At 52.8% G+C, this 26,147-nt stretch overlaps 2 protein-coding genes across 2 annotated transcripts in view; both read left to right on the forward strand.

Moving 5' to 3' along the window:
- Positions 1–164: 164 nt before the first annotated feature.
- CFAP70 (cilia and flagella associated protein 70) lies at positions 165–23,846 on the forward strand (the record flags this gene model as incomplete). The annotated part of the gene is made up of 27 exons (XM_083872314.1): positions 165–239; positions 3,442–3,625; positions 3,920–4,015; positions 4,341–4,420; positions 5,468–5,641; positions 6,034–6,216; positions 6,627–6,718; positions 7,753–7,852; positions 8,846–8,980; positions 10,447–10,578; positions 11,651–11,742; positions 13,341–13,401; positions 14,532–14,723; positions 15,313–15,444; positions 16,239–16,364; positions 16,870–17,003; positions 17,105–17,220; positions 17,372–17,527; positions 18,430–18,507; positions 18,620–18,688; positions 19,196–19,266; positions 20,022–20,174; positions 21,480–21,641; positions 21,816–21,905; positions 22,826–22,927; positions 23,591–23,638; positions 23,766–23,846. The coding sequence occupies 27 exons, from the start codon at positions 165–167 to the stop codon at positions 23,844–23,846; spliced, it is 3,114 nt and encodes a 1,037-aa protein (XP_083728440.1).
- A 1,349-nt stretch (positions 23,847–25,195) lies between these two features.
- Positions 25,196–26,147, forward strand: part of WDR90 (WD repeat domain 90) — a gene marked incomplete at both ends in the record, with an annotated part of 30,156 nt that continues 29,204 nt past the window's right edge. The window contains 3 exons of the mRNA XM_083872516.1: positions 25,196–25,306; positions 25,396–25,572; positions 25,827–25,944. Of these exons, the coding sequence (XP_083728642.1) occupies positions 25,196–25,306; positions 25,396–25,572; positions 25,827–25,944 (406 nt within the window). The remainder of the gene's footprint in view (positions 25,307–25,395; positions 25,573–25,826; positions 25,945–26,147) is intronic.

Consider the following 26,147-nt stretch of genomic DNA (forward strand, 5'->3'; position numbering starts at 1 on the left):
TGGGTGGGCACCGCAGCCTGTGCCAGCCGGGGCGGAGGGCACAGCGGGCACACCAGGCTGTAGAAGGGGACACGGTGACCGTACAGCATCGCCAGCAGACACAGAACCGGCACGGAAAGACCCCCGCCCCACCGAGGGGCTGCTGAGGGCTGCCCACACCCGTCATGGCGGCGGGCGCGGCCTCACGGCGGGGTCCCGCGAGGTTTCGGGGGCGCGGCGGGAGCGGCCCCGTCGCTGTGGTAACGGGACGCGAGCCCTCCGCAGAGCCGGGCCCAGCCGCAGGTTCGAGTCCCGCCGCCGCACGGTGTCCCGGAGGGTTCCCTGGTGAGGGGTGCGAGATCCTCTCACCGGGGCGGGAGGGCTTCCAGAGCTGTCGGTGAGGGGCTACAGGACCATTCGGGAGAGGAGAGCGTCCAGATCCGTGGGTGAGGGGCTGCAGGAGCTCTCGGGTCAGCAGAGCACCAAGGCCCGTGAGTCGGGGGCTGTAGGTGCACCCTACAGGTGGGGAAGACCCCTGAGACCATCAGTGAGGGGCTCCAGGACCATTGTGGGGCAGGAAAACCGCCAGGTCTGTAGATTAGGGCCTGTTAGAGACCCCCACGACTGTCAGTGAGGGGCTGCAGGACCACTTAGGGTGAGTGAGAGGAGCCCTGAGCCCATCAGTGCTGCCCTGAGGGGACTGCCAGGCCCTGGGAGTGTGAAGCGAGGGGGCCGGGGGAATCCTGAGGGATTTAGGAACCTGAGGAGCAAACGGAGCCAGGTCCCCACAGCATTTGGGAGCCACGATGGATGGGCTGGTGGCAGCCAGCCTTTGGCCCACGGTGTCACCATTAACTTCAAAAAAGAGCCAGGGATGTACTGGGAGCCGAGAGCAGCCTGGCACAACAAACCTTTCCTGGGAGCTGCAGCTGGGTGAAGCTTACAGAGATGGATAATTTTCACATTACATTTTTTTTCCCCCTCCAGTCCTCCCCCTGCACCTCGTGAGGGATTCGTCACTGCCAAAGCCCTGTGCTTTCAATGGTGTTTTGACAGCCAAGCCCTGAATAGCGCTTTGCAACCAGCACTGCTGTGTCCTGCAGAGGTATCTGGGAGAGGAATGGAGCAGTTTCATGTTTCTTTCCTCATTCTTTCTCCTGCAGAGCCATGGAGGTCCCTGCGGGGAAGGAGCCCGCTGCTGCAGCTCTTCACAGTGTGTCACAGCCAGTACCAGTACATATCACAGTCCTGAAGGCACAGGGCCTGGTAAAAGTTCTGAAAATATCTCTCCTGATTTAATAAAGCAAGGCAGAGCGATTCTGTGTGCACAGGGATCTCCTCTGAGGGCGGGTGGGGGGTGATAAGGCTAAAGGAAGGAGTGGTGGGAGTATCAGAGTTTCGGCAATGCCACACTGAGGTTTGCTCCTCCCTGCTGAGGAGTTCACACAGAGGAAAAAAAATACTCATGAGGCACATAAATTGGGGAACACACCTCCTTAGCAGCAGGCCAGAGATACTGGGGTGAAATGTACCTCTCTGCCTCCTCTAACTGTATGGAAACAGCAGGTTTTTAAAGCAGAACACAACAAAAATATGATCAGTGAGATGAAAACCTGTGAAAGGACACATCGGCTGTAAAGCCAGATTTTCATCCCAGCTCCAGCTGTTTAAATCATATTGAAAGCAATAGGGTGGCTCTGGTTTTAAAAAGGCAGTGAATCCAGTTCAAGGCTATGAGCTGGTGCCAATCAAACCAGCACTGCTGTGATTTCCATGTGATGCACCCAGCTGTCCTTAAAGTCTTCCAGAGGATCTGGTGTTTAGGAGGGAATGTAGAGGAGAAGCTCAACTCCTGCTCCAAGCAGAAAAAAAAAATGCAAATCCCTGCTTTCTGCTCCAGCAGCAGACAGAAAAAGCAATCCAAAAGCACCTGCTTGAGGCTTTCACATTGTAGTATTGAAGTACCTCTTACACTTGATGGATTCAGCAAACAGCAGCTTAGGTGAGGTATGAGGTTAGAAGAGGATAAACAATGCTGAGAAGAAAAGACTCCTGGATTGATTGCATCTGGAATGTTGCTTTGTGGTCCTGATTGCTCCACCGTGAGAAAGGGCTGTACAAAAGGGAGGAGGGGTTACAAAAGGGCAATAATCACAGCAACAATATGAAAAAAAAAAAAAAAATCCGGCTGTAAGAATGTGGAATCCACTTCTAGCTATAAGTGTGGAATCTGCTTAATTAGAGGCAATGTAGGGAAGGATGAGAGAGGAGTCTTGGATAATTAATGGTACAGGGAAAGGTTAATTGGATTCCTCTGTTTAGCCATTCATGGGATGTATGCTCAAGGAGACAGTGAGAAGGGCTGAAAATTAAAACCAAGTGAAAGAGATCTCTTTTTGTGTAAGAACCAGCATGGAACTAATTACCCCAGTGACAGGGAGAAAGGGAGCTGAGGGTGGATTGGACATCCCTGTGGCTCAGCACTGAGGGAAAGCTGGGTTTGGGTACAATGGCCCTTGTGTTCTCTGTGGATTGAGAGCTAAACTGTGTTTCTGCTGCCCTTTGGTGCCTCTGCCCAGCATTTCCTCTGCTGTGGAGGTGCCCAGTGCTGCCATGTGGGTCCCCACTGCCATGTGCTGTGCTCTCACTGTCTCTCTCTAGCCCTGTTTAAGCCTCTCTGTTTAAACATTCGAAATTCAAAATAAAATCTGAATCTCCTCATCTCTGAATAAAGCAAGTGGTATGAACAATAAATCGCAGAGCTCCCAAAGAGCTTGCTGGAGCCCTTTCTTTGATTTCACAGAATCGTGGGATCATTTAGGTTGGAAAATGCTTCCAAAACCATCAAGTCCAACCTTTAATCCAGCACTGCCAAGGACACCACTAAAGCATATTCCCAAGTGCCACATGCACATCTGCAGGGATGGGAACTCCCCCACTTCCCTGAGGAACCTGTGCCAGTGCCTGACCACCTTTACAAGAAGAAATTTTCCCTAATATCCAACCTAAACCTCTCCTGGCACAATTTTGTTTTCTCTTGTCCATTTCAAGACATTCTGCACCACACAACATCCACAGGTGTCCTGTGAGCTCATCCCTGTAGCTCAGGAGCTGCTTTCTTGGGAGACAGCAAAGGTCTCAAGCTTCCTGGAAACACAAAAATATCAGTGGAGTGTTTTGAGACTTGTTTTAGATGCATCTTTCCTGAAGTGAAGCCTGAACCTCTCTATCTCCCCGCCACAACTCCTGATAATCTTTGGGGCATCACAGCATGGTGAAAGAGGAAATTTCCCTCCTAAAGACAGGGAATGGTGATGTCTCAGTGTGGCCAAGCTCTGCTCCTCTTCCTGTGGTGGAACAGACCCTGTCCTGGTCACTGAGCCAAGCTGCTGCCAGAGGAACTCTGATCCTGGGGTGCTGTCACAGAGCCAGCTTCTCACTGAGCTCTTATTTTTTTGACAGATTCCCCAAAACAAGGTGCTGATTACGTCGGTGCGTGTGGAGTACAACGGAGCGGTCCTGGGAGACTCCCCCAAGATTAGTGTCCTGCCAGAGGGGACAGCAGAATACAACTTCAGCACCAGCTTTGAGTGCAGCCCTGATGGGCCCAACACCTTGGATGTCCTTGTGCAGAAACCAGTGCTCTGTAAGTAGCTGCTGCCAGATCTCCCACCTTGGAGCTGGGTGCTGTTGCTGCAGGAGTCACTGGTTCAGGAATAGCACTTCAGCAGCAGTGGTGGGAGGCTCTCAGCACTTCTTGTCCATCTCTGCCAGCTGGAAGAATCCCATTTCATGTTGGCCCATGCTCCTTTGGCTTTGCTGTGCTTGTCAGCCTTGGGAGGTGAAGAGGAGCATGTGCCAGAGCTCACACAGACCCTCCCTGGTGCCTGACCTGCTGGTCCAAGGAATTCTGCCAGCTCCTCTCTTTTTATCTCCCTAGTGACACTGCTAGAAGTGGTGCCAAAGGACAAGAAAAAACCAGAGAAAATTACTCCTCTTGGCCAAGCTGTGGTGGACCTTCTACCTCTGCTGCAAGGTACAACACTGAATTCCACAGCCTCCATGACCACTCCTTGCTCCCTGGCACTTTCTGATCTCTGCTTGTGGACCCCTGACTACAACTTATCTCCTTTGGACAAAGTGACCTTCATAGCTCTGTAAAATCTGACTCGAGGGGGAGAAAGGGTAGCTCAGCATTCAGAATTAGACTATGATTTTGTCTTATTTAAGATATCCCTGCCCATGGCAGGGGGCTGGAACAAAATGATCTTAAAAGTCCCTTCCAACCCAAATAATTCCATGACTGTGATTCTTTGCAGAGGGTCTCACTTCAGGCTGTTCTCACTCCTGTTTCTTCCCAGGATCTCGTTCACTGAAGGTCTTTGCTCCTTTGTACGCAGTGTCTAACTCCCCATCAGAGATGCTTCACCCTGAGGCCATGGTATGTGGAATTTGGAACTGTTCCTTCCCTCATTCAGCTCTCTGCTGCTTTTTAATGGGAGAGAGAACATGACTCAGCTGCCTGGCTCATCACGGATGTGGTACAGCCCTATATGTTACAGGCTCAGAAGCCTTTCCCGCTCCCTCTGACGTCTGTCCCTACTTCCCTCTGATAGGTGAGGTTGTGCTGGGAATTGTTAATGCGTGCAGCTGCCCAATTGCTCTGCAAAAAAAATAACAAAGATGGAAAGCACAGTGCTGAAAACCCCCCAAAAGGCAACGGCAGGGTCACCTGCCCAGCTTTATTAGCCTTCCTTTCTGCTGATAAAATGATAAAATGTCTGAGTCCATTATTGTACAAACTCTGACTTGCCTTTCCTGCAAGGTCCTTATTCATTCAGCAGGTTGCAAAGTACCCAGTGACTAAAAGGGGAAATGAAGTATGAGGCTGGGAAAATGTGTCCAATTTTGCTCCTGAGCCTGCCTGCAGTGAGCACCGGGAGCAAACTGGAGGGGTGGATATCCCATTACCTGCTCTGTGTTTAAGAGGAGTTCACAGTGAGCAAAGTGGGGGGGCACTCATTAGGGAGGATAGGTAATAAATGCTGACCAGCTGGTTTTCCCTCACACGCCATCCATTCCAGGGCTGGGACAGGTAATTAAAGGCTGCACACAGAGCATGGAGATAGGGCAGAGGCGAAGCTGTGGCTCTCTGAATCACCAGGTGAAAAGCATCATTTTCCACCCTTGATGTTCTTTCTGTGACTCCTTTCATGAGACCCTGCCTCTTTTTCCACAGCTCATTTTGAGAGACCCTTGAGGCATGTGCCATACCTCAGCCAGGCTGTGATTTAAACAAACAAATACCACAATTGAGCCAAATTGGTCCTGAAATTCCTTTCCTGTGCTGGGCTGTTTTCTTTTACATTGGAGATGAGGCACAAGATAACATTATACGTTCTGGCCTTGAGTTTCTGCTTGCTTCTCCCTAAGAGCAGGCAAGTTATAATTGTCTGCTTACTGGCTCAACTTTATCTTTGTCTCACAGGGTGGCCTTGAAGTGACAGTCAGCACCAAAGAGCCCCTGCTCTCTCCCACCCAGTTCTCAAGTGGGAACCTCCTGAGCATCACGCTGGAGGCAGCTTTTTCTCTCCCTAACACCTTTAGTGCTGACGCCCAGCAAAACTGCATGGTCTGCTTGCAAATACCAGCAGCTGGCGAGGTGAGAATGGTCCAGGCACAGTGTCAGGGGCTTTGGCTGGGTTTGGGTTGTTCTCCCACCCCATGGAACAAGTGTCAGGGCATGTGGAGTGCACAGTGTCAATGCTTGTGCACCAGCAGCCTTTGTTGGGAGGGCTTAGAGTCTCTGTGGTGTGATGTGTTTCTTTAACACAAACAAAGGTCTGTTTGGAAAGATTTGGATTCAAACTGGCAGGGTTTTTTTCCACGTGGCTCTTTATTTTTATTCCCTTCTTTGTATGTGTGTGGTGGAGTGCATTTTCTAAGCCGGGCACCCTGTACTGCTGCTTTGCTTTGTTATCCCAGCTTGGAGCAGCTGGCTCTTGCTCCTGTCCTATTAGAAATGCAAATCCTTTGTTTCTCATGTCTCTCTAGAAAGAATTCCCATTGCTCTTCAAGAACGGGATCCTGAAGGGTGATGGTAAAAATGAACCATTGCCCCGGCCCAAACACTGGCCCCTTGGCCCCATCCTGGCCCCTGATGCTTTGAACATACCCAACTCCTTCATTGTTGGTGGGCCCTATGAGGATGAGGATGGAGAGCTCACTAGAAGTGAGGTGAGGAAGGACTGGCAAGTTTGGAAAAGAGCCAGGAGGAACTGAGAGACTTGATATGAGAGGGAGGTGGGTGGTCAGTGCACAGTGTCCAGCACAGAGGTGGTTCTCCTGGGACAGCAGACATGCTGACTCACTGCTGGAGACATTCTAAAGGAGAATGTGGCAGGTCTGGTCCCAGGAAACACCCACAGTGAGCTGCTGGGCTGGGAGCTGTGTTATCTCCCGTGAGCCAGGCACTTAGTGCTGATGGTGTCTGCAGGAAAGGCTGTCAGCCTCCCTGCAGGGCTGGCCTGGCTACGGGCACTTGGACACCTCTGTCTGACTCACATTCTCTCCTGGGGACACTTCTGAGGATGATGCAGGCTGTGGGGTTTGCTGCCCTGGCTTTGACTGCACACTGTTTGTCACAGGACAGGGAGTTCAGGCTCCAGGCAGAGAGCACCAAGAGGATCGTGTGGGACACAGAAAGGCGCTGCTTCCTGGACGCTGCTTCAGTGGCCATGTAAGGGCCCCAAGTGACCCAGAACATGCTCAGAATGACCTGAGGCACAGAGCAGCAACATGCAGGTGCTCCTGGACCACTTAGGGGTCAAACTGTGGCCCTGCCTCACCTCCCATGGCTGCTGTGGCTGTCTCTTGGCCACAAGTGTTCACCTGAGCAAGGGCACAGCTCTTGAAGTGCCTTGAACTGCTGGCAGCAGCTTTGTTCTGCTGTGCTGGGAGAGGATGAATTGGCTGGAGCTGATGTCTCCAGGCCACAAATGCTTTCTCTGGCTGCCAGCTGCTGGGGCTGGGGGCTGGTCCCTCCATAGTTTGAAGGAAGGGGCAGCAGTTATGGTGAGCAGACATGGAATAGAGTGGTGTGCACAGCTCTCCTCTGAGCTGCTAATTAAGTTTTACTGAATCCCAAATACATTCAAACCTTTCACTCCATGTGGGCACTCTTCATTTGCTTTTTTATTGGATAAGTGTTGCCTTTAGCAGCTCCAGATATGCTCAAGATCAGGATGAGTGTTCCATTTATCTTTGAATCCTGCTATTTTCTGGCCTCAGCTGCATCATGGCTGTGCATTTCACAGCCAAATTACTCCTTGTGTGGAAATACTCATTTCTATCTTATTTGATTTTTAAAATTCTTTTCCCTATACATCCATCCACCTGCCTGCTGGTGTCAGAGTCACCAGGCACATTGAATGCAAGCTCATGATCCACTTGCTCTGTACAATTCAGGTTTTATATCAAAGTTAATTGCATTCCTTCTTACTTATTTTGAAGTAATTGGCAGAGAGAGAGAGAAAACCCAGTGTGTTACTCACACAGTTGTTTTCAAGCTGGCTATGCCACAAATGCAGTGGGTAGAGGAGAAAACCCATCCTGCCCCAAATCACAGTGTTCTCACGGCCTGAGGGTGTTTGCTGAGGGAATAGGGCAAAACAAACCCAAGAGGAGCTGCTGGAGCACAAAGGAGGGTGGTGGGGGCTCTCCAGCTGGGTTTCTGCACCTCCTCAGTGCCTCCTGCCTCTGCTTTGTGCCCAGCCTGAAGAAGCGCATTGCCGAGCACCGCCGCTGGCCCGTGGAGCTCTGCAGGATGGCCACGGCCTCAGCTGCCAAAGGGAAAACCACCAGAGCTGACAAGGTAAAAGTGGGCTCTGCCTTGTGGAGTAGCATCGCATTATCAGGCATTTGGAGGACTTTGTGATACCAAAGTGAGCCAGAGAGCAGGAGGCTTTGTGAAAAATCAGCTTTATAGGGCTGTTAAATAGATACAGGGTCGTAGTTTTTCTTTATAGCTCTCACTGATGGTCTGTGGTAGCTTATTGGAAAGGGGACAGGGAGAGGGAGGCTTTTAAAATCACAGAACAGTCTGAGTTGGAAGGGACCCCAGACTCCATCTCCTTCTAACTCCCTGCCACAGGCAGGGACACTTTCCACTAGACCAGGTTGCTCAGAGGCTTGTCCAGCCTGGCTTTGAAGAGAATTAAAAGTAGTTCACTGAGCTGATCTTTGGCCAGTGGGGTTTTGAAACAGCTTGAAGAAGTTCATGCGTTTTTTCTCAGGCTGAAGGTAAGTTATGCTTTTGCATCTAAACCAGGGTGGTTTAACAGAAAAACAGCCCCTTAGAGAATAGTTCTGCTCCTGGCAGCTGGTTGTGTGAGAGCTCCTAATCTATCCCAGGGCAAAGCCATATAAGTTGGTGTAAATCCCTTTCAACACTCACCAGTGCCAGGATTTTGCAGCTCTGATGATGGTCCTTCTAGCCAGGCCTCCCACACCTCCTAAGCCACTTGGTTTCTGTCCAACCTGAGATGCCCAACTCTAGGTCACCTGGATTTCCAACCACACAGCTGATAATCTTCCAGCTGTATCTCAGCAAGACCATCCTGAGGAACAGCAGAGTGCAGAATTGGAGAGAAAAGCTGCCCCACAGGAACTGGGATAAAATTAATATTCTACATATGGAATGACTCCAGTGTATTCATCCAGGTTGTCTCGGCTGTGTGCCAGTGACAGAGCCATGGGCTCATCAGGTGCATCAGTGTGGCCTCCTCTTAATGAGATTGGTGACCTTGTTCCCTTAAGGAGAATAACAGCCTGTTCAGGATCTCAGTCCCTTGCTCTGTGTTTCCAGGGAGATGAGGACAAGCAGATTGCCTTCCATGGCGTGGCATATGTCAACATGATGCATTTGCTGTGCCCTGGGGTGAAGCAGATCCGAGGGGCCTTCCGTGTCTTTAACTACCAGGACAAAGAGGTGTTTCAGAAGGTGAGAGCAGCAGGCTCTGCTCCAGCTCTGCAGCTGGGTTTGCTCTGAGGGGTTGGGAACAGGGACAGTGGACAGAGGGTGTTTGGGAGCAGGCAGGGTGGACAGAGGATGTTTGGGAGCAGGCAGGGTGGACAGTGTGCTAGTTTTGAGCTGGATCTGAACCTTGAGTGCCCTTCTGGTGATGGAGAAAAGTAATGCTACAAGCTTTAAGGTGCAGATTTCTCCAAGGCAGGGGATTTCTGGCAGGGAGTGAACAGGTCTGGGGGTTTGAGAGAGGCTTTGAATCTCACTCCACTCCTTCCTATGCAAGCCTGCTCCACTCTCCCCAGTCTGGAACATGGGCAAGGGAACTGTGTTGCTGGGAAGAGCAAACAGTGGCTTTAAAAGGATCGCGTTACCCCCGGCAACCACCAAAAAAGCTGTCACTGGAGCTCTTTCAGCTCTAGCTCACCGTGGTTTATTTGTCTTTGCATTTTCCCCTCTCTGTTACTAAGAGTGACAGTTACATCTCCATTTTCCCACAGTCTGTCCCTCCTGGAACAGACCTGAGCTTGTTTCAGGAGGGCAGATGTACAGCCTGGTTTTACCACCCATGTTCCCTGTGGGACTGCGGTCCAGGTGCAGAGACTGGGTGAATTCCAGCCCTTCTCCTGCCTCCCTGTTCCCACTGGCTGCTGCAGAGCTGGGCTGGGCACGAGTGTGTCTGCTGGGCTCTGCTTCCCTGCCATGAATAACGACCCCTCGGCTGCATGGTGCTGCTTGTCCTGTGCCATTTATCTGTCACAAGTGAAATTTTCTCATTCCCCAGGTGCTTTGGGTTGCCACTTGATCTAAAGAATTTCCCTACAGCTGCTCCCTCCTCCCATAACTCTTGCTAGCCCAATTCCTGTAACCAGGATGTGTGGGAGGGAACAGCCTGTCTAGGTGGTCAAACACTGTGTAAACACACAGTCTGACAAACCCGTTCCTTGCAATTCCCTGGAGTGTGTCAGGGAAGCTGCTCCACACCAGAAAATGAGCTGGGAGCCAAAAAATGCCGTCAGGCAGGTGGGGACCCCCAAAAACGTGTGGAGCAAGCCTGGTGAGAGTAGCCAGATTCATCCAGCAGCCCTCATCACCAGGCAAGTCCATAGCTGTGAGGCAGGTCTAGGATCCCAGCAGGAATTAAGGGTTCCAGCATGTTCCCCACATATCTCAGGGCCAATCCTCAGTGAAAACACAGCTCTGAGAGAAGCTGGAGAGACCCCCACTGAGTCTCATAGTCTAACCTGAGGCTTCACAGCTACACAGGATCAGAGCTGGCCTGGAGCTCCAGCAGCTGAACTCTAGGAGGAGAGAATGAGGTTACAAAACCTCTTAATGCATTTAAGACTCTGACAATGTGTTTTGTGATGAGGGAGGTTAGGGCAAAGGAGTGAGGAAGCCTGCTTTGACCCTTGATTCTCTCTGTTGCCTCTGTTTTTCAGACCAGATTTAAGCACAGTATTTTCCGGGACTGCAGGTCACAGCTCGGTCTGGACAAGGAAGGGTTTCAGATCTCTCCTCCTTCCAGAGCTGTTCCCAGTAAGGCTGTGAAGGAAGACAAAGACAGTGCCACGGTAAGGCCCAGGGAGGCACATGGCACCATGGCTGCTCTGTTTCTGTCTCACAAGAATTTGGGACATGCAGGAGCCAGGGATGGATGCTGTGTTGCCTCAGCCAGCCACCTGATTATCCCAGACTCATAGAATCTCCCCAGCATGAAGATTCCTTAGTCCAACTCCTGGCCATGCACAGACACCCCAACAATCCCACCCTGTGCCTCACAGTGTTGTCCAAACACTCCTGGAGCTCTGGTAGCCTTGGGGTCCTGGCAGTGCCCAAACACCTTCTGGGGGAAGACTCTTTTCCTGATTTCCAGCCTAATCCATCCCTGGCACAGCTCCAGCCATTCCCTCAGGTCCTGTCACTGGTAACAGAGAGCAGAGATTGGAGCTGCTCCTTGTAAGGAAGCTGCAGTTTTCCCTTATCTGAAATTGTAGGACGTGCAGCCTGAAGAAATGTAACAGCTCACACCCTGAACTTGCAAAGATTGGAGATTTATTGAGTCTGAAACAAGAGACATCTTTTATTTTTCCTAATAGTTACTCAACCCATCCAAAATCCAGTTGTCAGATGGCACCGGAGAATCTGAAAATGTCACAAATCTCAACCTTGAAGGACGGGTAATTATGTCTCTCCAAAGAGACTGTAGAGCTTCGCTGTGCTGGTGTCTCACACCTTTCACACAATTAAATTCCTCAAGAGTGAGTTGAACAAGGGATGTTTTACGTAGATGCTGTCCCAGAGTTCTTCCAGTGACGTCCACCTGGAGAGCAGATTGGCACTGGGCTAGAAGGTCACTGTAAATTGTCAAGCATCTATTTAAATTATCCCTTCATATTTTGGCTTTTTCCTCTGGAATGCACATTCATTCTGCAGGCAGATTGATTATCTGGGCTCTCTCTCTCTCCTTTTCCCTAGCCTGGTTTCTCAAGCTGGATTTTGCTGCTGTAACTCATTCCGAGGGTGGGTTATAAAACAAGCTGGATCTCTGCAGTTTGGAGATGTGTGGCTTGTGTGCTCAGTATTTCACTGTGCCAGCCCTGGCTGCAGACAGCACGACACAGGGAGCAATGTTTATCTCCACAGCAATACAGCGAGGCAGGAACATTCCTGGTGATGGAGATAAAGCTGGACAAGCCCTTGGTCCCAAAGCGGCTGCGGGAGGAGCTCGTCCGGCGGTGCGTAAGGACGGGCTGTGGGGCTGACAGCTCCTCTCTGCTGCCTGGAGAGAGGCTTGTACAGCCAACCCCCCTTGGAATACTCCATAAAGAGGGCCTGAGACAAAGCCCACAGGAATCAGGGGGAGGATTTGGCCAGATTGCTTTAGACGTGGCATCTGGTGTGTTGGGAAAGCACTTGTTCATCCCAGCTGGCATCTCTCTGCCATTCCTCTCAAAACAAGAGACACTAGAGCAGCACAACAGTGTCTGTGTTCCTGTCTGGGCTTTGTTTCCCTTTAATCCCCATGTGCTTGCCTCTTGCATGTGATGTTCAGTGGCTTGGTCAGTTCTGGCCACCAGGGTGGACTGCCCTGGATAGTGCTGCTGTTGCTTCACCCAGAGCATTTCTCTCATTTTTAGCTTTCCAGAAGTTTTCTCACAATGAAACCCATTCCTTAGCTTTTATGTTAGTTTTCATGTCATTCTGCTGCAGAGCTGCTCTTTCATCTCTGCTGCTTTGAGACTTCCAGTTCCTGTCCAGTGGCAGCCCTGCTGTGTTATGGGTTAGAAAGACATAAAACATCTAGTTTATGGAATAAAAATATATATATATAGAAAATGCATCAGATTAATAAGGTATGGGAGGTGCAGGTTTATGTCTCTCTCAAACAGAAATATCATCCATTCATTGAAGGTACGTGTGTTGTCCTCACTGCTCCCTGCTGTCTTCCAGGAGGAACAGAGTGAGGAAAATGAACCCCTCTTAGAACAGACCTTTTCCTGGCCTATTTTATACATTTCTACTCTTCTGCAATGTGTGCACCTGGACAGGCCTGTGGCACCTTGGCTTGGTGGGATGGATCGTGTTCTGAGGACTGAGGGTGTTCTGGTGTCCAGCAGGCAGGAAATGTTGAAAAAAAATTAAATTAATTAAAGCTGGTTTGGCACCAGGGATTTTAATTCCAGAATCACAAAATGATTCCGTTTGCAAGGGACCCCTGAAGGTCACCTAGTCCAAGGTTCATGTTCAAGCAGGGCTCCCCAGAGCACGATACTCTGTGTCCAGGTGGATTTTGGATATATCCAGGGAAAGAGACTCCATAAAGAATCGTGCTGCAGTGCTCAGCCACCTTCACCTGAATAAAACCTTAGTTTAAAATGTGCTATTCCTAATGAAAGTTCATTATAACTCCAGCAGGGGCCAGGCAGGGCTGTGGGTGTCTGTGTGTTGATGTGTGGCCAAGGGATGGGATGAGGTGCCACAGCCAAACTGGGTGACATTGGAACTGAGGGATCGGGTGCTCTGGGCTGTTTAGTGACCAAATCCTACAGATCTTTCCTCAGGCTGGTTCCTTCCTTACACCTGTTCTGCAGAACCAGGAGCTCCAAGATACAGCTCTGCTGCTCCAGGAGAGCCCTTTGGGTTAGCAGTAATGTTAACCCTGTCATGACAAGCCACAACCATCAGTTGTAGGGACCTGTTCCCTCTTGGTCTGACACTCGAGGTTTCCTGTGGGGTGTCTCAGGGACACGATGACAGGGTGGAGCCCTCACACTACACAAGCCAACATCCCTGGCAGTGAATCTGCTGATCTCCCCTCTGCTCTCACTGACAGGGTCAAGGAGCTGATTCCTCCACGCCCTGAGCTGCCCCGGCGGACAGAAGGAGCCAAGAAGGTATGTGTGAGAGCCTGTGGCCTTGCCACCACCCTGCCCTCATCCCTCTCACACAACAGTCTTCATTCTCAGCCCACAGCAGCGTGGGGATGAGGTTTGAAAGGACAAAGGTGCAGGGCTACAAACGGGTGAAGGGTCTAGAAGGGAATAGAGCAATATGAGGTCACTTGTAATGTTCAGCCTGGTGAAGAGAGACTGAGGGTAGAGCTCACTGGGGTCTGCAGCTTCCTCACAAGGGGCAGCTTCAATCTCTGCTGTCTGTGACCAGTGACAGGACCCAAGGGAACAGCTGGAGCTGTATCAGGGGAGGTTTTAATGGATATTAGGAAAAGAGTGCCTGGGAATGGTCACGGCCCCAAAGCTGCCAGAGCTCCAGGAGTGTTTGGACAATGCTCTCAGGGATGCCCAGGGTGGGATTGTTGGGGTGTCTGTGCAGGGCCAGGAGTTGGACTCAATCTTTGTGGATCCCTTCCAATTCAACATAATCTATGAAATACATGAAAAGGAAACTTCTGTATGTGTTATCTCCACAGCAGTGTGCACTGGGAACCCATTCATCACTTCAAAGGGAAGTGATGAAGAGATGGAGCAAAGGAAGGGAAGGCAGCCATGGGGGGATGTTTGGAAGGAAATGGGATGCTGGGAAAAGAGGCTACCAGAACCTTACATTTATATCCTAGACAGTCCCAACAGTCTCAGACCAGCCCCCGTGCTTCATCAGACTCAGAGAAACCTGAACAGAATCAGCCCTGACCTTTCTCAGGTCACCAAGAATTTTTGAGGACCAAGATTATGGAGATTACAGGTTCTGCTGAAGAGGGCTGGCCATGGGTTTCAAGACTCCCAGTAAATGAGATATATTTTACTCACAGCCAATTATATTGCTATAGGAGAGATATCAGTTATTGAAATACTGGATTGTGATGGAAAATCCTAGCAGGAAGGAGCTCTTTTATGTTTACCTGCAGATATTTTCTCAGCCCTGAGGCGTGGACAGGAAAGGATGTGTGACAGACTAATTGAGACTTGAGTCAGGTGGAGTTAATGGGAGGCGTGGGCTGTGGCAAATCAAATACATATCAAGGTTGATTGCATAAGTAGCTCGTGAAATTTATTTATTTCTTTCCTAGGCGGTGGAAGATTATCACAAACGTATCACCAATGTTGCTGTTGCCATCCTGAGGGAATACCGTGAGCTTTTTGGGAAGCAGTTGCCTGACCAGGGAGCCTTAGACCACAAAACCCTGGAGGAACAAAAGCGTCAGCTCGACTATGAGCTCAATACCTCTGGGAAATATTTTGCTTTTAAGGAACAACTTAAGGTGAAGTCTCCATTGTGCTTTTTGCCTTCCTACTTGTCTCGTCCTGACAGTTTCTCCATGAGGAGATGCTGCTCCATGGTAGTAACTCAGGATGATGTGTGGTGCTCCAGAATCCTTTCCTGCCACCTGGAGCTGTTGCAGTGGGCACAGGATTCCCTTCTAATGGAGCAGGCATCAAGCTGCTTTGGTCCCACACCAAGAGAACAGTTCCTCTCAATGGGAGCTACTCACATCCATTTGCCCCATGCTCATAACCTGAGAAAGGCAAAGCTGGCTGCTCTCACATTCCCAGTCTGCCCCAGCAGGGAAAGGAGGTTCATCCCTCTGAGCTGCTCAGCCACACTCTTCCTGGAGACCCCCTCTCTGTCCTGAGGAGATAAGCCATCCACATGCTGTCCCTAAAGGCTGTGACAGGGAGGTGGGAAAGGAAATCCCCCTTTCTTGCTTTTTTTTTTTTTTTCCTTTTAGTGGTGGGCTGGATTTATTTCTCAGAACTAAGCTGGAGCTTCAGGCTCTGTCTCTGTCTGATTACAGAGCTGGTGGGGGACATGGGAGGGAAACTGCCTTGTCCAATCCCTTATCCCCACAGTATTCTGTGGTGAAGATTGTGAGGGAGAAATACCTGAAGACCACGGCATTTGAGACCAAAGAGCAGCTCCAGTCATTCCTCAGTGAGCTCTACGTGTACCTCGTGGACCACATGCACATTGCCCTGAATAAGGTAGGGGGAAATCTGGGCCATGGCTTCACTCTGGGTCCAGGGCAGGTGAAGAACTTTTGCTTTCAAGACAAAAAAAGCAGGCTCATGCTTTCATCTGCTGGAGTGGCAGATGTGGCCCGTGAGCCACACTCAAGGCAGGGATCCAGTGCTTTTGTATCCCACTGCTTAAAATCCTGATGGTGGGATAGGTGTGAGATGCCACTGGTGAAGCTGCTGTAGCTGGGACATGGTGAGGGTGGCTGGGCAGAGCAGAGGTCACCAATGAGTGGCCCCACTGAATTTTGTCATCACCTTGTTCTGGGAGTGCTGTGAATAATCACAGAATCACAGACAGGTTCGGGTTGGAAGGGACCTTAATGCTCATCTCTTTCCACCCCTGTCATGGGAAGGAACACCTTCCACTAGCCCAGGTTGCTTCCAGCCCCATCCAACCTGGCCTTGGACACTTCCAGGGATCCAGGGGCAGCCACAGCTTCTCTGGGCACCCTGTGCCAGGGCCTCAACACCCTTACAGGGAAAATTTCCTTTCCAATATTTCACCCTGTCCTCTGCCAGTGGGAAACCCTTCCCCCTCATCCTGTCACTCCATGTCCTTGTAAAAATTGACATTGCCCTGTGCCTGTGTGGCAGAGGTACCTGGCAATGAGAGGAATGTGTCCCACCACAGAGCAGCTTTCCCTTCCCAGTGCCCAGTCCCAGCCATACTGGTCTGTACTGTGTGCAGTGCTGCCATACTGGGATCACAGGAACCACTCTTCCCTTCCCAGGACTAACACTGTCTCCTTCCCTACCAGCTCCTGTCTGAGGAAGATGTTTTTCCTCCCTCTCCATCCTACACGACCATGAAGCAGCTCTTGCTCTTTGCTCGTGAAGCTGAGGCCAACAAGGACTACAATCTGGCCTCTGTCTTCTACAAGCAGGTGAGGGAGCCCCAGTTCTTTCCTGCCATCACCTGTGTGGGCTGGCACAGCACAGCACCACAGTGGGGCCACTGCTCACAGCTCAGCCAGCCCCAGCTGTGGTGGAGGGAGGGAGGAAGGAGCTGAGCATCACTCAGGCTGGATGGGAGGGATTTCCCAGGGAGATGCTGCTCTCTGCAGGATGTGAGACTGTCCCTGGCCAGGTCACAGAGGACTCCAGCCTTGAGGCCAGGGGAAATTAGATGTGCTGGGTCAGGTCTGGGGACACTGGGCCCTGGGAGGCATCAGCTGGAGCTGGAGGACACATTTTAGGTGGAGAAGGCTTAGAGGAAATGGGCTTCCAGCACACTCCCATTTGGGGAACACCCTTGTATGTGATAGACAAGGGCTTGATTCCTGCTCAGCTGGGCTGGGGTGGCCATGGAAGCCATGATCATTCCAGAACTGCCTCCCCAGTCCATGGCATGTGCTGAGCCTGACTCCAGTGATGATCTCTGTTGTCCAGAGAATAGCTCGGGACCAGCGCAAAATCCAGTCCTGGCTGGACTATGGAGCCTTCTGCTACCTGTATGAGGATGCCACCAAAGCCCAGGAATGCTACCAGCAGGCCCTTTGTCTGAACTCCCATCACACCCAAAGGTGCTGAGGGCTCCTGGTGGGTGGGTGGGGAGGCTGTGGAGTGTATCCCCCACACCACCACATCCAGGGCTGCAAGGCTGACTGCTCTGCCCCTGCCCCAGCTTGCTGGTCTCTGGCATTGTGGCTGTCAAGCTGCAGCACTATGAAGAGGCAGAGATTTTCTTTGAGAATGCCTGCTGCTTGGAGCCATCCAGCATCGAAGCTTGGACCCTCTCAGGTACAAAACCAAGCCAGTCTGGGGCTCAGGGTATTCCTGTAGAGCCAAGCATTGTTCCTGCCCCCAGTCCTCCCTCCTCCACGCTGAGGGCTAAAGGGAAGGATTTTGCTTCCTTTGGGTGTCTGCTGATGCTGCTCTGTCTCTGCCACAGGTTTGTTTTATGAGATGCAGAATAGTTATATTCGGGCAGAAAGGAGCTTCCGTGAGGCCAAGAAGCTCCTGAAAGCACAGCTGGAGGAGGAGAGGAGACTCCTTGAGGCTGCTGAGGGAGAAGGGGAAGAGCCCAGTTCTTCCAGCACACAGACAGGTAACAGGCAAAGCCAGGAGGTGCCCTGACACCAGCAAGGAGGGGCTTGGAGCTGTGTGGTGATCAGTGGAAGGAGAGGGGAGGTTTTCAGAGAAGTACAGAGGGTAAAGGTAGAAGATGTGGACTGTGAGCTAGAACAGAATTCCATGGGAGCTGTCACTGTGAGTCCCCAACACAGCTCTGCCTCACCAATACAAAGGACAAACCAGCTGCTTGGCAGTGACCCTGAGGCCACGGCTTCCTTTGGAGCCCCTCTGAGTCCAGCCTGAGCTGAGTTTTAAATATTTGGCCAGGCTGCAGGAAATGCTGACTGGCTTTATTTTTAACGTTATCACCACTCACGCACAGTGCCTCAGGCAGGCAGGCTCGTGACACATGCAGGGTTTTGTCCCTTCTGATTAGGAGGAAAGGGATATTCATAGAATCATGGCATGACTAAGGCTGGAAAGGATCTCCAAGATCATTGAGTCCAACTGTTAGCCCAGCACTGCTGTGTTCATCACTAGCCCATGTCCCCAGCTGTCACATCCACATGGCTTTTGGACACTTCCAGGGATGGGGACTCCACCACTGCCCTGGGCAGCCTGTTCCAATGCCTGACCACCCTTCCTGTGAATAAATGTTTTGCTATCATGGAACACAAACCTCCCTGGTGCAACTTGAGGCTGTTTCCTCTCATCCTGCCTCATTTATACTTCTTTCTAGCTTCACATGGTAAATTTGAGCTCAAAACCCCAGCCCAGGTATTGTCTCCTGCAAAGAATTTTTTTTCCAGCTTTGAAAACCTGATAGATCTTTTATATTGTCTCTCTTCTTTTTCTCTCTCTTTTTTTAAAAAATTATGTTCTAAACTGGGAAGTTTATGGCTTTCCACCTAATGGTTGTTGGGGGTTTCATTCTAGAGAAGATTCCAGATGGCTCAGCTGCCAAACCACCAAAGGTCGTGGAAGGTGCTACAGCAATGCAGGAAGCCCCAAAAGGTTTGGGAATGGGAGAGCTGGGAGATGGTCCTGTGGGAATGGTGGGGAGTAATGTGGGAGCAATGAGCTATAGCCCCTGTGATGCCAAGGCCTGTTGTCTCTCCTGAGCCAGGAAATCTGCAGGCAAAGCAGGTTCACTCCGATTTTCAGAGCAGCTCATCTCAGGATGGACAGCCAGCAGGTGAATACAGCTCTCTCCCTCATGTCACTGCACCCTGAACCTTCCTTTTCTTCCTCCTGAGATACCAGCTCTTAAAGTGTCCCCCTTGGTTATGTGGTGTGGGATCTGCCTCCTCCACAGCCCCAGTGGTGGTGGAAATGGCAATGCTGGGTCTCAGAGCCCCTGGTTTGTTTGGGGAGGCAGGAGCCTCACTCTAGTTATCTCTGACAAGCATTATTCATAAATTTCCACCCTTTTTCCTCTGGCTTTGGACTGGAAAATTAGTGGGTGAAGAGGGCAATTTCTTTTCAGACCTCCTACAAAACTTAAGCCCTTCAGAAAGGAATGCTGAGTTAATCCCTGCTTCAGCCTCCCCTGCCACCTTCTGGGTTTTGCTCCATGTTGCAGGGATTTTTCTGTCCCCACTGGGATGTCAGACCCTGCTGTGGCTCCAGAAATAAAAACCCCACTTTGGGACTGACAGAGACACATTTACACATTTTTTTGCACATTTTCTTCCTGTTCCAGAACCTCAACCACCTCCCTGCACAATCTTCATGAAGACAGTGGAATTCCTGATGAAAGTCAATGCTGTCCGGGTCAGTTTAACAGGGAGTGGGGGAGTGGGAGAGGAGGAGTGGGAGGGGAGGTTGATTTATTTCCAAAGAGCTCCAGCCACCCCCTTTCTTGGCCTCAGAGGATGAGCCATGGCTACTCCAGAGGCCGAGCACAAGAGGGAGCAAAGCCACCACTGCCCAGAGATGCATAAATGTGGCCAGGCAGAGTATTGAGCCCACAATGCTGGCTGTGGACACAATCCCAGCACTGCCTGCTGCAGAGGGAACAGCCAGCTCAGAAATGGTTCAGGGTGTTCTTCCCTCTGCATTCAGAGATGGGATCCATTATTGTGATGCTTCCAAGATGCCAGAACTCCTTTGATTCAGATATTTGTGTATGTTGAAGTGATTTTTGTATCAACTGTGGAATGTGCCTGTCTCACCAAGTCACCTCTGGGACCTCTCTGGTTGCCACATTGTGCTGCCTGCCTAAATTTAACATGGCAGAAAGAGTTGCTTAAAGCAAAACACAACTAAATGGACTGCTGGAATGGAATGGTTTGGTTTGGAAGGGAACTGGAAGTTCATCTCATTTCAACCCTCTGCTGGAAGGCAGAGACACCTTCCACTAGCCCAGGGACACCTTCCACTAGACCAACATTCAAAACAGGGAGAGACAAATCTCCTTTGTGTTTGTGGAAGTCAGAGGGGTGTCAGTCAGCTCTCCTGTCCTATCCTGCTGGGGTGTCCATGGTGTCCCTGCTCCCCTAACCACCACCTGTGCCCTTCCTCCCCAGTTTGTTGACAAGGCACTGGCCCACGAGCTGCTGAACCTTCAGGGAGGCCCCACCTGTGCCTATTACCTGGCACGGGCCTGGACTTATCTGATGCAGGAAGATTTCCCCAGATGTGAGGAATGTCTGTACGAGGCCGTTCAGATGGACCCCGTGGTAATTCCCAGTGTGTGTGTGTGTGAGCCCAGAGCCCCTGCTGCATTCCCACTTCATTCATTCATTCCAGTGCTAGTCCAGAGCATTTCAGTGGGAGGGCAGTCACACCAGGCTCTCTTTGTTAATCCATCCTCAGAGCCTCCTGTCACTCCCTGCACAGGCAGGCAGCAGCTCAGAGCCTCTCTCTGCCTTTCCCTCTGCAGCATCTGCCTTTCTTTTCTCTCTGAATAGGTATATCCTGATCCTCTCTGCCTGGGTGAGGGAGTTGGGTTCTGTTTCATGACAAACAAGGTTGCTATTGAGCTCCCTGCAAGGAAAATGGCTTGGGGGGGGCAGGTTGAAAGGGAGGCAGGGGGAAGATGACACCTGGGAATGTTGTGTGCAGGCAGGGCACTGGGCAGGGAGCTGGAGGGGGATCCCATTGCTGGTGTCCTGCAGGCAGCCTACTGACCTTAACTCTCTCCATAAACCCTGCCCTGATATCAGAGAATCATGGAATTGTTTTGGTTGGAAAAGCCCTCTAAGATCAGCAAAACCAACCATTCCCCAGCACCACCATGTTCACAATTGAACGATGCCCCCAAGTGCCACATCCACACGGCTTTTAAATAAATCCCTGCAGGGACAGTGACTCCACCACTGCCCTGGACAGCTGTGCCAGGGCCTGACCACCCTTTCAGTGAAGAAATTTACCCAGTATCCAATCTGAATTTGTCTTGGCATAACTTGAGGCTGTTTCCTCCCATCCTGTCCCTGTTCCCTGGGAGCAGAGCCCGACCCCCCCTGGCTGTCCCCTCCTGTCAGGGAGTTGTGCAGAGCCACAAGGTCCCCCCTGAGCCTCCTTTTCTCCAGGCTGAGCCCCTTTCCAGCTCCCTCAGCTGCTCCTGGTGCTCCAGCCCCTTCCCCAGCTCTGTTCCCTTCCCCTGCACCCTTCCCCAGCCCCTCAATGTCCTCCCACAACTGGACACAGCACTGGAGCTGTGGCCTCACCAGTGCCCAGCACAGGGACACAAGCACAGCCCTGCTCCTGCTCCTGCTGGCCACACCATGGCTGACACAGGGGCCATTGTCCTGCTTGCCCACCTGGGCACACCTGGCTCTGCTTCAGGTGCTGTCTTCCTTTCCTTTCCCACCAGGCAGCCTCCAGCCACACTATCCCCAGCCTGGAGCACTGCACAGGGAGTTGTTGTGATTAATACAGTCAAACACTGCTCAGCTCCTCCTTTCTGCTGCTTGCAGTTTCCCAGCCCCCCTCTCAAGGTGTTTCTCCCATCCATGTCTCACTCCTGTTTTTTTGGTGCACAGAATACAAAAGTCTGGGCTCAGAAAGGGCACCTGTGCTACCTGCAGAAGGACTTTGACAATGCCAAGGAGTGCTACGAGCGAGTCATCAGCTTTGTGGAGGATGCTGAGGACATACACTTTGTCTACCTGCGCCTGGGCTCCATCTACCTGGAAGAAAAAGAGGTGAGGAGCCAGCAGGGCTGTGGAGGGGGAGTTAGCACAGAACAAATCACTCCTCCAGCAGCAGTGGGGACAGGGGGGTGTCTGAGCCCCATGGAAACAGGGTGTTTGGCAAAGCCCTGTGTGTGGGGTGATGTGATGATGCAGGGGGATGTGTGTCTCTCTCTCTCCTGGCAGTACGGCCGGGCCAAGCAGATCTACCTGCTCGCCTGTGACAACTCTGCCACCTGCCTCACCTGGCTGGGCGTGGGCATCGCCTGCTACAAGGTGAGTGCAGCAGCCTTCATGTGCTCTGGGTTTCACTTGGTGCCAAAGGGCACAGGGCTGGCTTTTGCAGGATCCCCTTGTTTAAAGTAACTCCTGTGAGCCAGTGCTCCCAAAGGCCATCGTGTGCTGTGTGCTGTGACAGGCCCAGTGGTGTCACCTTCAGCTCCTGCTCTGGGAACAGCCATCCCTTCCCCTCATCCCAGCTCCTGCCAGCACCTCCTTCCCTGGGGTGTCATGACAAACAATCTGGGCTCTGCTCCGAGTTCCTGCATGTCACCACCAAGGCACTGAGTGGGATGTCAGCAGGGAGGAATTTCCCTGTCCAAGGGAATCCAGCACTTCTGAAGGGTTGCCAAGGACACACAGCCACCAGCAGTGCAGTATCTCCCCAAGGGACACCTTGCCAGGTTCCTCCAAGGGAGTTTGGCTGGGGAAGCAATCAGGGAAGGGATCTGAACTTCTGTTTCCCCTTTAGCCAAATGTTTACCTCCTGGGAGGTTGTAGAATCAAATCAGGGAGGTGAGTGGTGACCTGGGCACCAGCTTCCCCTGCCTGCCCAGAGCTGCTGCACAGCAGGAATAGGGAGAGGAACACAGCCCTGTTTCCCCATGGAGCTGGATCACTCAATTCCTGGAGGTGAAAGGGTTTATGCTGCTTTCCTCACAGCTGGGGGCTAATTTAGAACTGTGTGATCCCACAGGGGTCAGCAGTGGGAAGCTCCTGCTCCAGACTGGACATCTGGATGCTCTGGCACTGAGGACAACTCCTTATCTGTGCCCTAAATCCTTTCCCCTGCATTTCTCTCAGGGAAGCCCTCCTAGAAACTTCTGCTGCACTGATTTCTTCTGCTGTTAGAGCAATGCCTGTTCATTTGGGAAGCTCTTTGTCATTTGTCTATGCCTCTCCTTCTCTCCCTTAAGATGGAAGAGATGCTGGAAGCAGAAAATGCTCTCTCTGAAGCCAACGCCCTCGATAACACCAACCCTGACGTGTGGGGATATCTTGCCCTTATCTGCCTGCACGTGAGTGCCCAGCCCCTGCAGCCTGGAGTGGGGGTTTATGGGGCTGGTGGCATCTGCTCATGAACCTGAAGAGCTGGTGTAGAGCTCCATGATAAAAAAGTCTGGGGGCTGTGCTCAGGGAAGGCTCGTGCTTGGATGGCAAAAGCACCTCTGAGGCACCCAAAATCCTGGGGTCAGCATTGGGCCCCTGCATGACAAGGCAGACACTGAGGGGCTGGGAAGGGTGCAGGGAAGGGAACAGAGCTGGGGAAGGGGCTGGAGCACCAGGAGAGGCTGAGGGAGCTGGAAAGGGGCTCAGCCTGGAGAAAAGGAGGCTCAGGGGGGACCTTGTGGCTCTGCACAACTCCCTGACAGGAGGGGACAGCCAGGGGGGGTCGGGCTCTGCTCCCAGGGAACAGGGACAGGATGGGAGGAAACGGCCTCAAGTTGTGCCAGGGGAGGTTTAGGTTGGATATTGGGATATTTTTTTCGTAGAAGGGTGGTGAAGCACTGGTATAGTGCTGGGGTCCATCCCTGGGGGGATTTAAAAGCCGTGTGGATGTGGCACTCAGGGACACGGTTTAGCGATGGCAGTGCAGAGGGAACGGGTGGATCTGATGGTCTCAGGGGTCTTTTCCTGCCAAGCCCACCCCACGCTTTGCCCCCTGGCGCTGTGTGTTGCAGGGCGGGCGGCCCCTGGAGGCAGAGCAGTGCTACAAATACTCCGTCAAGGTTCGTGTCCGTGAACAAACCCCTCACCCTGCTCCTTTCCAAGCCAGGATCCCCGTCCCACCGAACAGCCCCTTAATCCCCCGGGCAATCCCGCCCAGCCCTGACCTCTCTCTCCCCTTTCCCGCAGCTCGGCCTGCGGAACGAGGCGCTGCTGCAGGAGATGCGCGCGGTGCAGCAGCGCTACGGCTTCGGGGACCCTTCCTTCTGAGCCCTCGGGCAACATAAAGTCACCTCGCCCCGAGCGCTCGGGCCCGGCTCTGTCGCGATTGTGTCGCCACCGCGGGGAGGGGACAAGGGGGCGTGGCCAGGGCTCAAGGGGCGTGGTCAAAACACGAGGGGGCGTGGTCAGAGATCAAGATGCGTGACCGGGACAAGGGGCGTGGTCAGCACAAGGGGGCGTGGCCAGAGATCAAGGGGGCGGGGTTAGGGGCGGGGCATAATCACGTGGCAGGCGGTAGCGCGCCGCTGATTGGCTGCGGCCGCGCGGGACGGTTGAGCCGGCGGCGCGCGCCATGGCGGCAGGTGGGGGTGGCGCGGGGGGGACCGGGGGTGACAACGGGGATTGGAGTGGGGGGGGGGACACGGGGGTAACGGGGATGTGACCAGGGATGAGGGGACATGGGGGGTGTCACTGAGCATGGGGGATGTGACCGGGGATGGGGGGACATGGAGGTGTCACTGGGCATGGGGGACACACGGGGTAACAGGGATATTCCCGGTGATGGGGGAACCCAGCCATCCATCACCGGGTACATGAGAGCTCGGAGCGGGGAGTGTCACCGCGGATGGGGGAGCTCCACCGGGGGTGTCACCGCAGTGGGGATGGGCTCCGGGGAGAGGGGGGACCTCTGGAGCACGGGGGGACCGAGGGCTGAAAGGCTTGAGGGTTTGGTTACAGGGTAACCAGGGAACCGCTTGTGGCGGTAACAGGGGTGGCAGTGCTGGGTGGTTGGAGTTCGGGCTCAGAGATGGGAATAACAGGGTTGTCACTGGGGCTGAGGGGCTTGGGGCACTGTCACCAGGCATGGGGGTGTCCAGGGTGTCACCGGGCACAGGAGCATCGCTGGATCTGGGGGGCTGCACACACTGAGATACAAAGGTGTCACTAGGCATGGGGGCCCTGAGTTCATGGGGTGCCACCAGGGCTGGGGAGGCTTGGAACTTGGAGATACTGAGCTGTCACCAGGGCGGGAGAACTTGGGGTTACCATGTCTGTCACCATGCTCAGGGTGCAGTCAGCACTGGGGCTGCAGGGTCAGGGGTGAGGAGGTGGTGGGGATGTCATTGGGACTGGAGGAGCTCAGGGCTTGGAGGTTCAAGGGGCATTCCTTGGAGGAGGGGAGTGATGGGATTCTCAGCAGGACACTGGGGCTTGGGGGTGTCACCAGGGCTGGGGGGAATTGGGGTAAAGAGATAATGGGGACATCACCAGGCTTGCATCACGAGGTTGACACTGGGGCTGGGGACACTCAGGACGTGCAGACAGTGGGGTGCTAACAGGGCAGGAGACCTTGGGGGGCAATGGGGGGGTGTCCAGGCTGGGGTTCTGTCCCCCCAATGACACCAGTGCTGGCAGCCTGGCAGCGTCCCTACCTGAACATCTTCAAGCACTTCCGTGTGGAGGAGTGGAAACGCTCTGCCAAGGAGGGGGACGTGGCTGCCCTCACGGTAATGGGGACACCAACACCAGGGGTGGGGGGCACTGGCCAGGGGTGGGCAGTGCTGACCCACCCCCCATCTTTCCCTGCTTTCCAAAGGACACGAGGCTGAAGGGAACCATCTACCGGATCCGAGGCTCCAACCCAGCCAGCAGCTACCTGCAGCTGCCCCGGGCAGGGACACAGTCCCTGGGGCTCACAGGGCGCTACCTCTACCTGCTCTTCAGGCCCCTGCCCCACAAGCACTTCCTCGTGCACCTGGATGTCACCACCGAGGTCTGTGACACAGGGTGGCCTCTTAAACTGCCATCGTGGGGGATTGAAGGGCTGGGGATGGCGCTGGGGGGCTGCAGGACCTGGCTGCTCTTTGCTGCTGGTGGGAGATGGTTTCCATCCTGGTGGCATCTCAGCTGCAGCCAGGGGATGTGGAGGGGACAGGAGACAGGGCCACATGCCTTCTCTCCTCTGCAGCATTTCCCTGCCAAAGCCACCAGGGTGACTAAAGCTCCGTGTGTGTGTCTCTTTCCCAGGAAAACCAAGTGGTTCGCATCTCCTTCTCCAACCTCTTCAAGGAATTCAAATTCACGGCCACCTGGCTCCAGTTCCCCTTTGTCTGTGGAGCAGCCAGCGAGGGCACGGCCCGGCGGGGTGAGGAGCTGGGGCTGGGCTGCCACACCACCACCAAAATGAGTTGTTAGAAAGTATATTGAGTTCTCAAGAGGGGAAGCTGAGGCTGCCTCACCCCTGGGAGTGCCCAAGGCCAGGTTGGATGGGGCATGGAGCAACCTGGGATAGTGGAAGATGTAATGAGGGGGGTGGAATGAGATGGGTTTTAAGGTTGACCCTCCCAA

Source organism: Zosterops lateralis, assembly GCF_965231275.1.
Source record: "Zosterops lateralis genome assembly, chromosome: 15".
Classification (NCBI taxonomy): Eukaryota; Metazoa; Chordata; class Aves; order Passeriformes; family Zosteropidae; genus Zosterops; species Zosterops lateralis.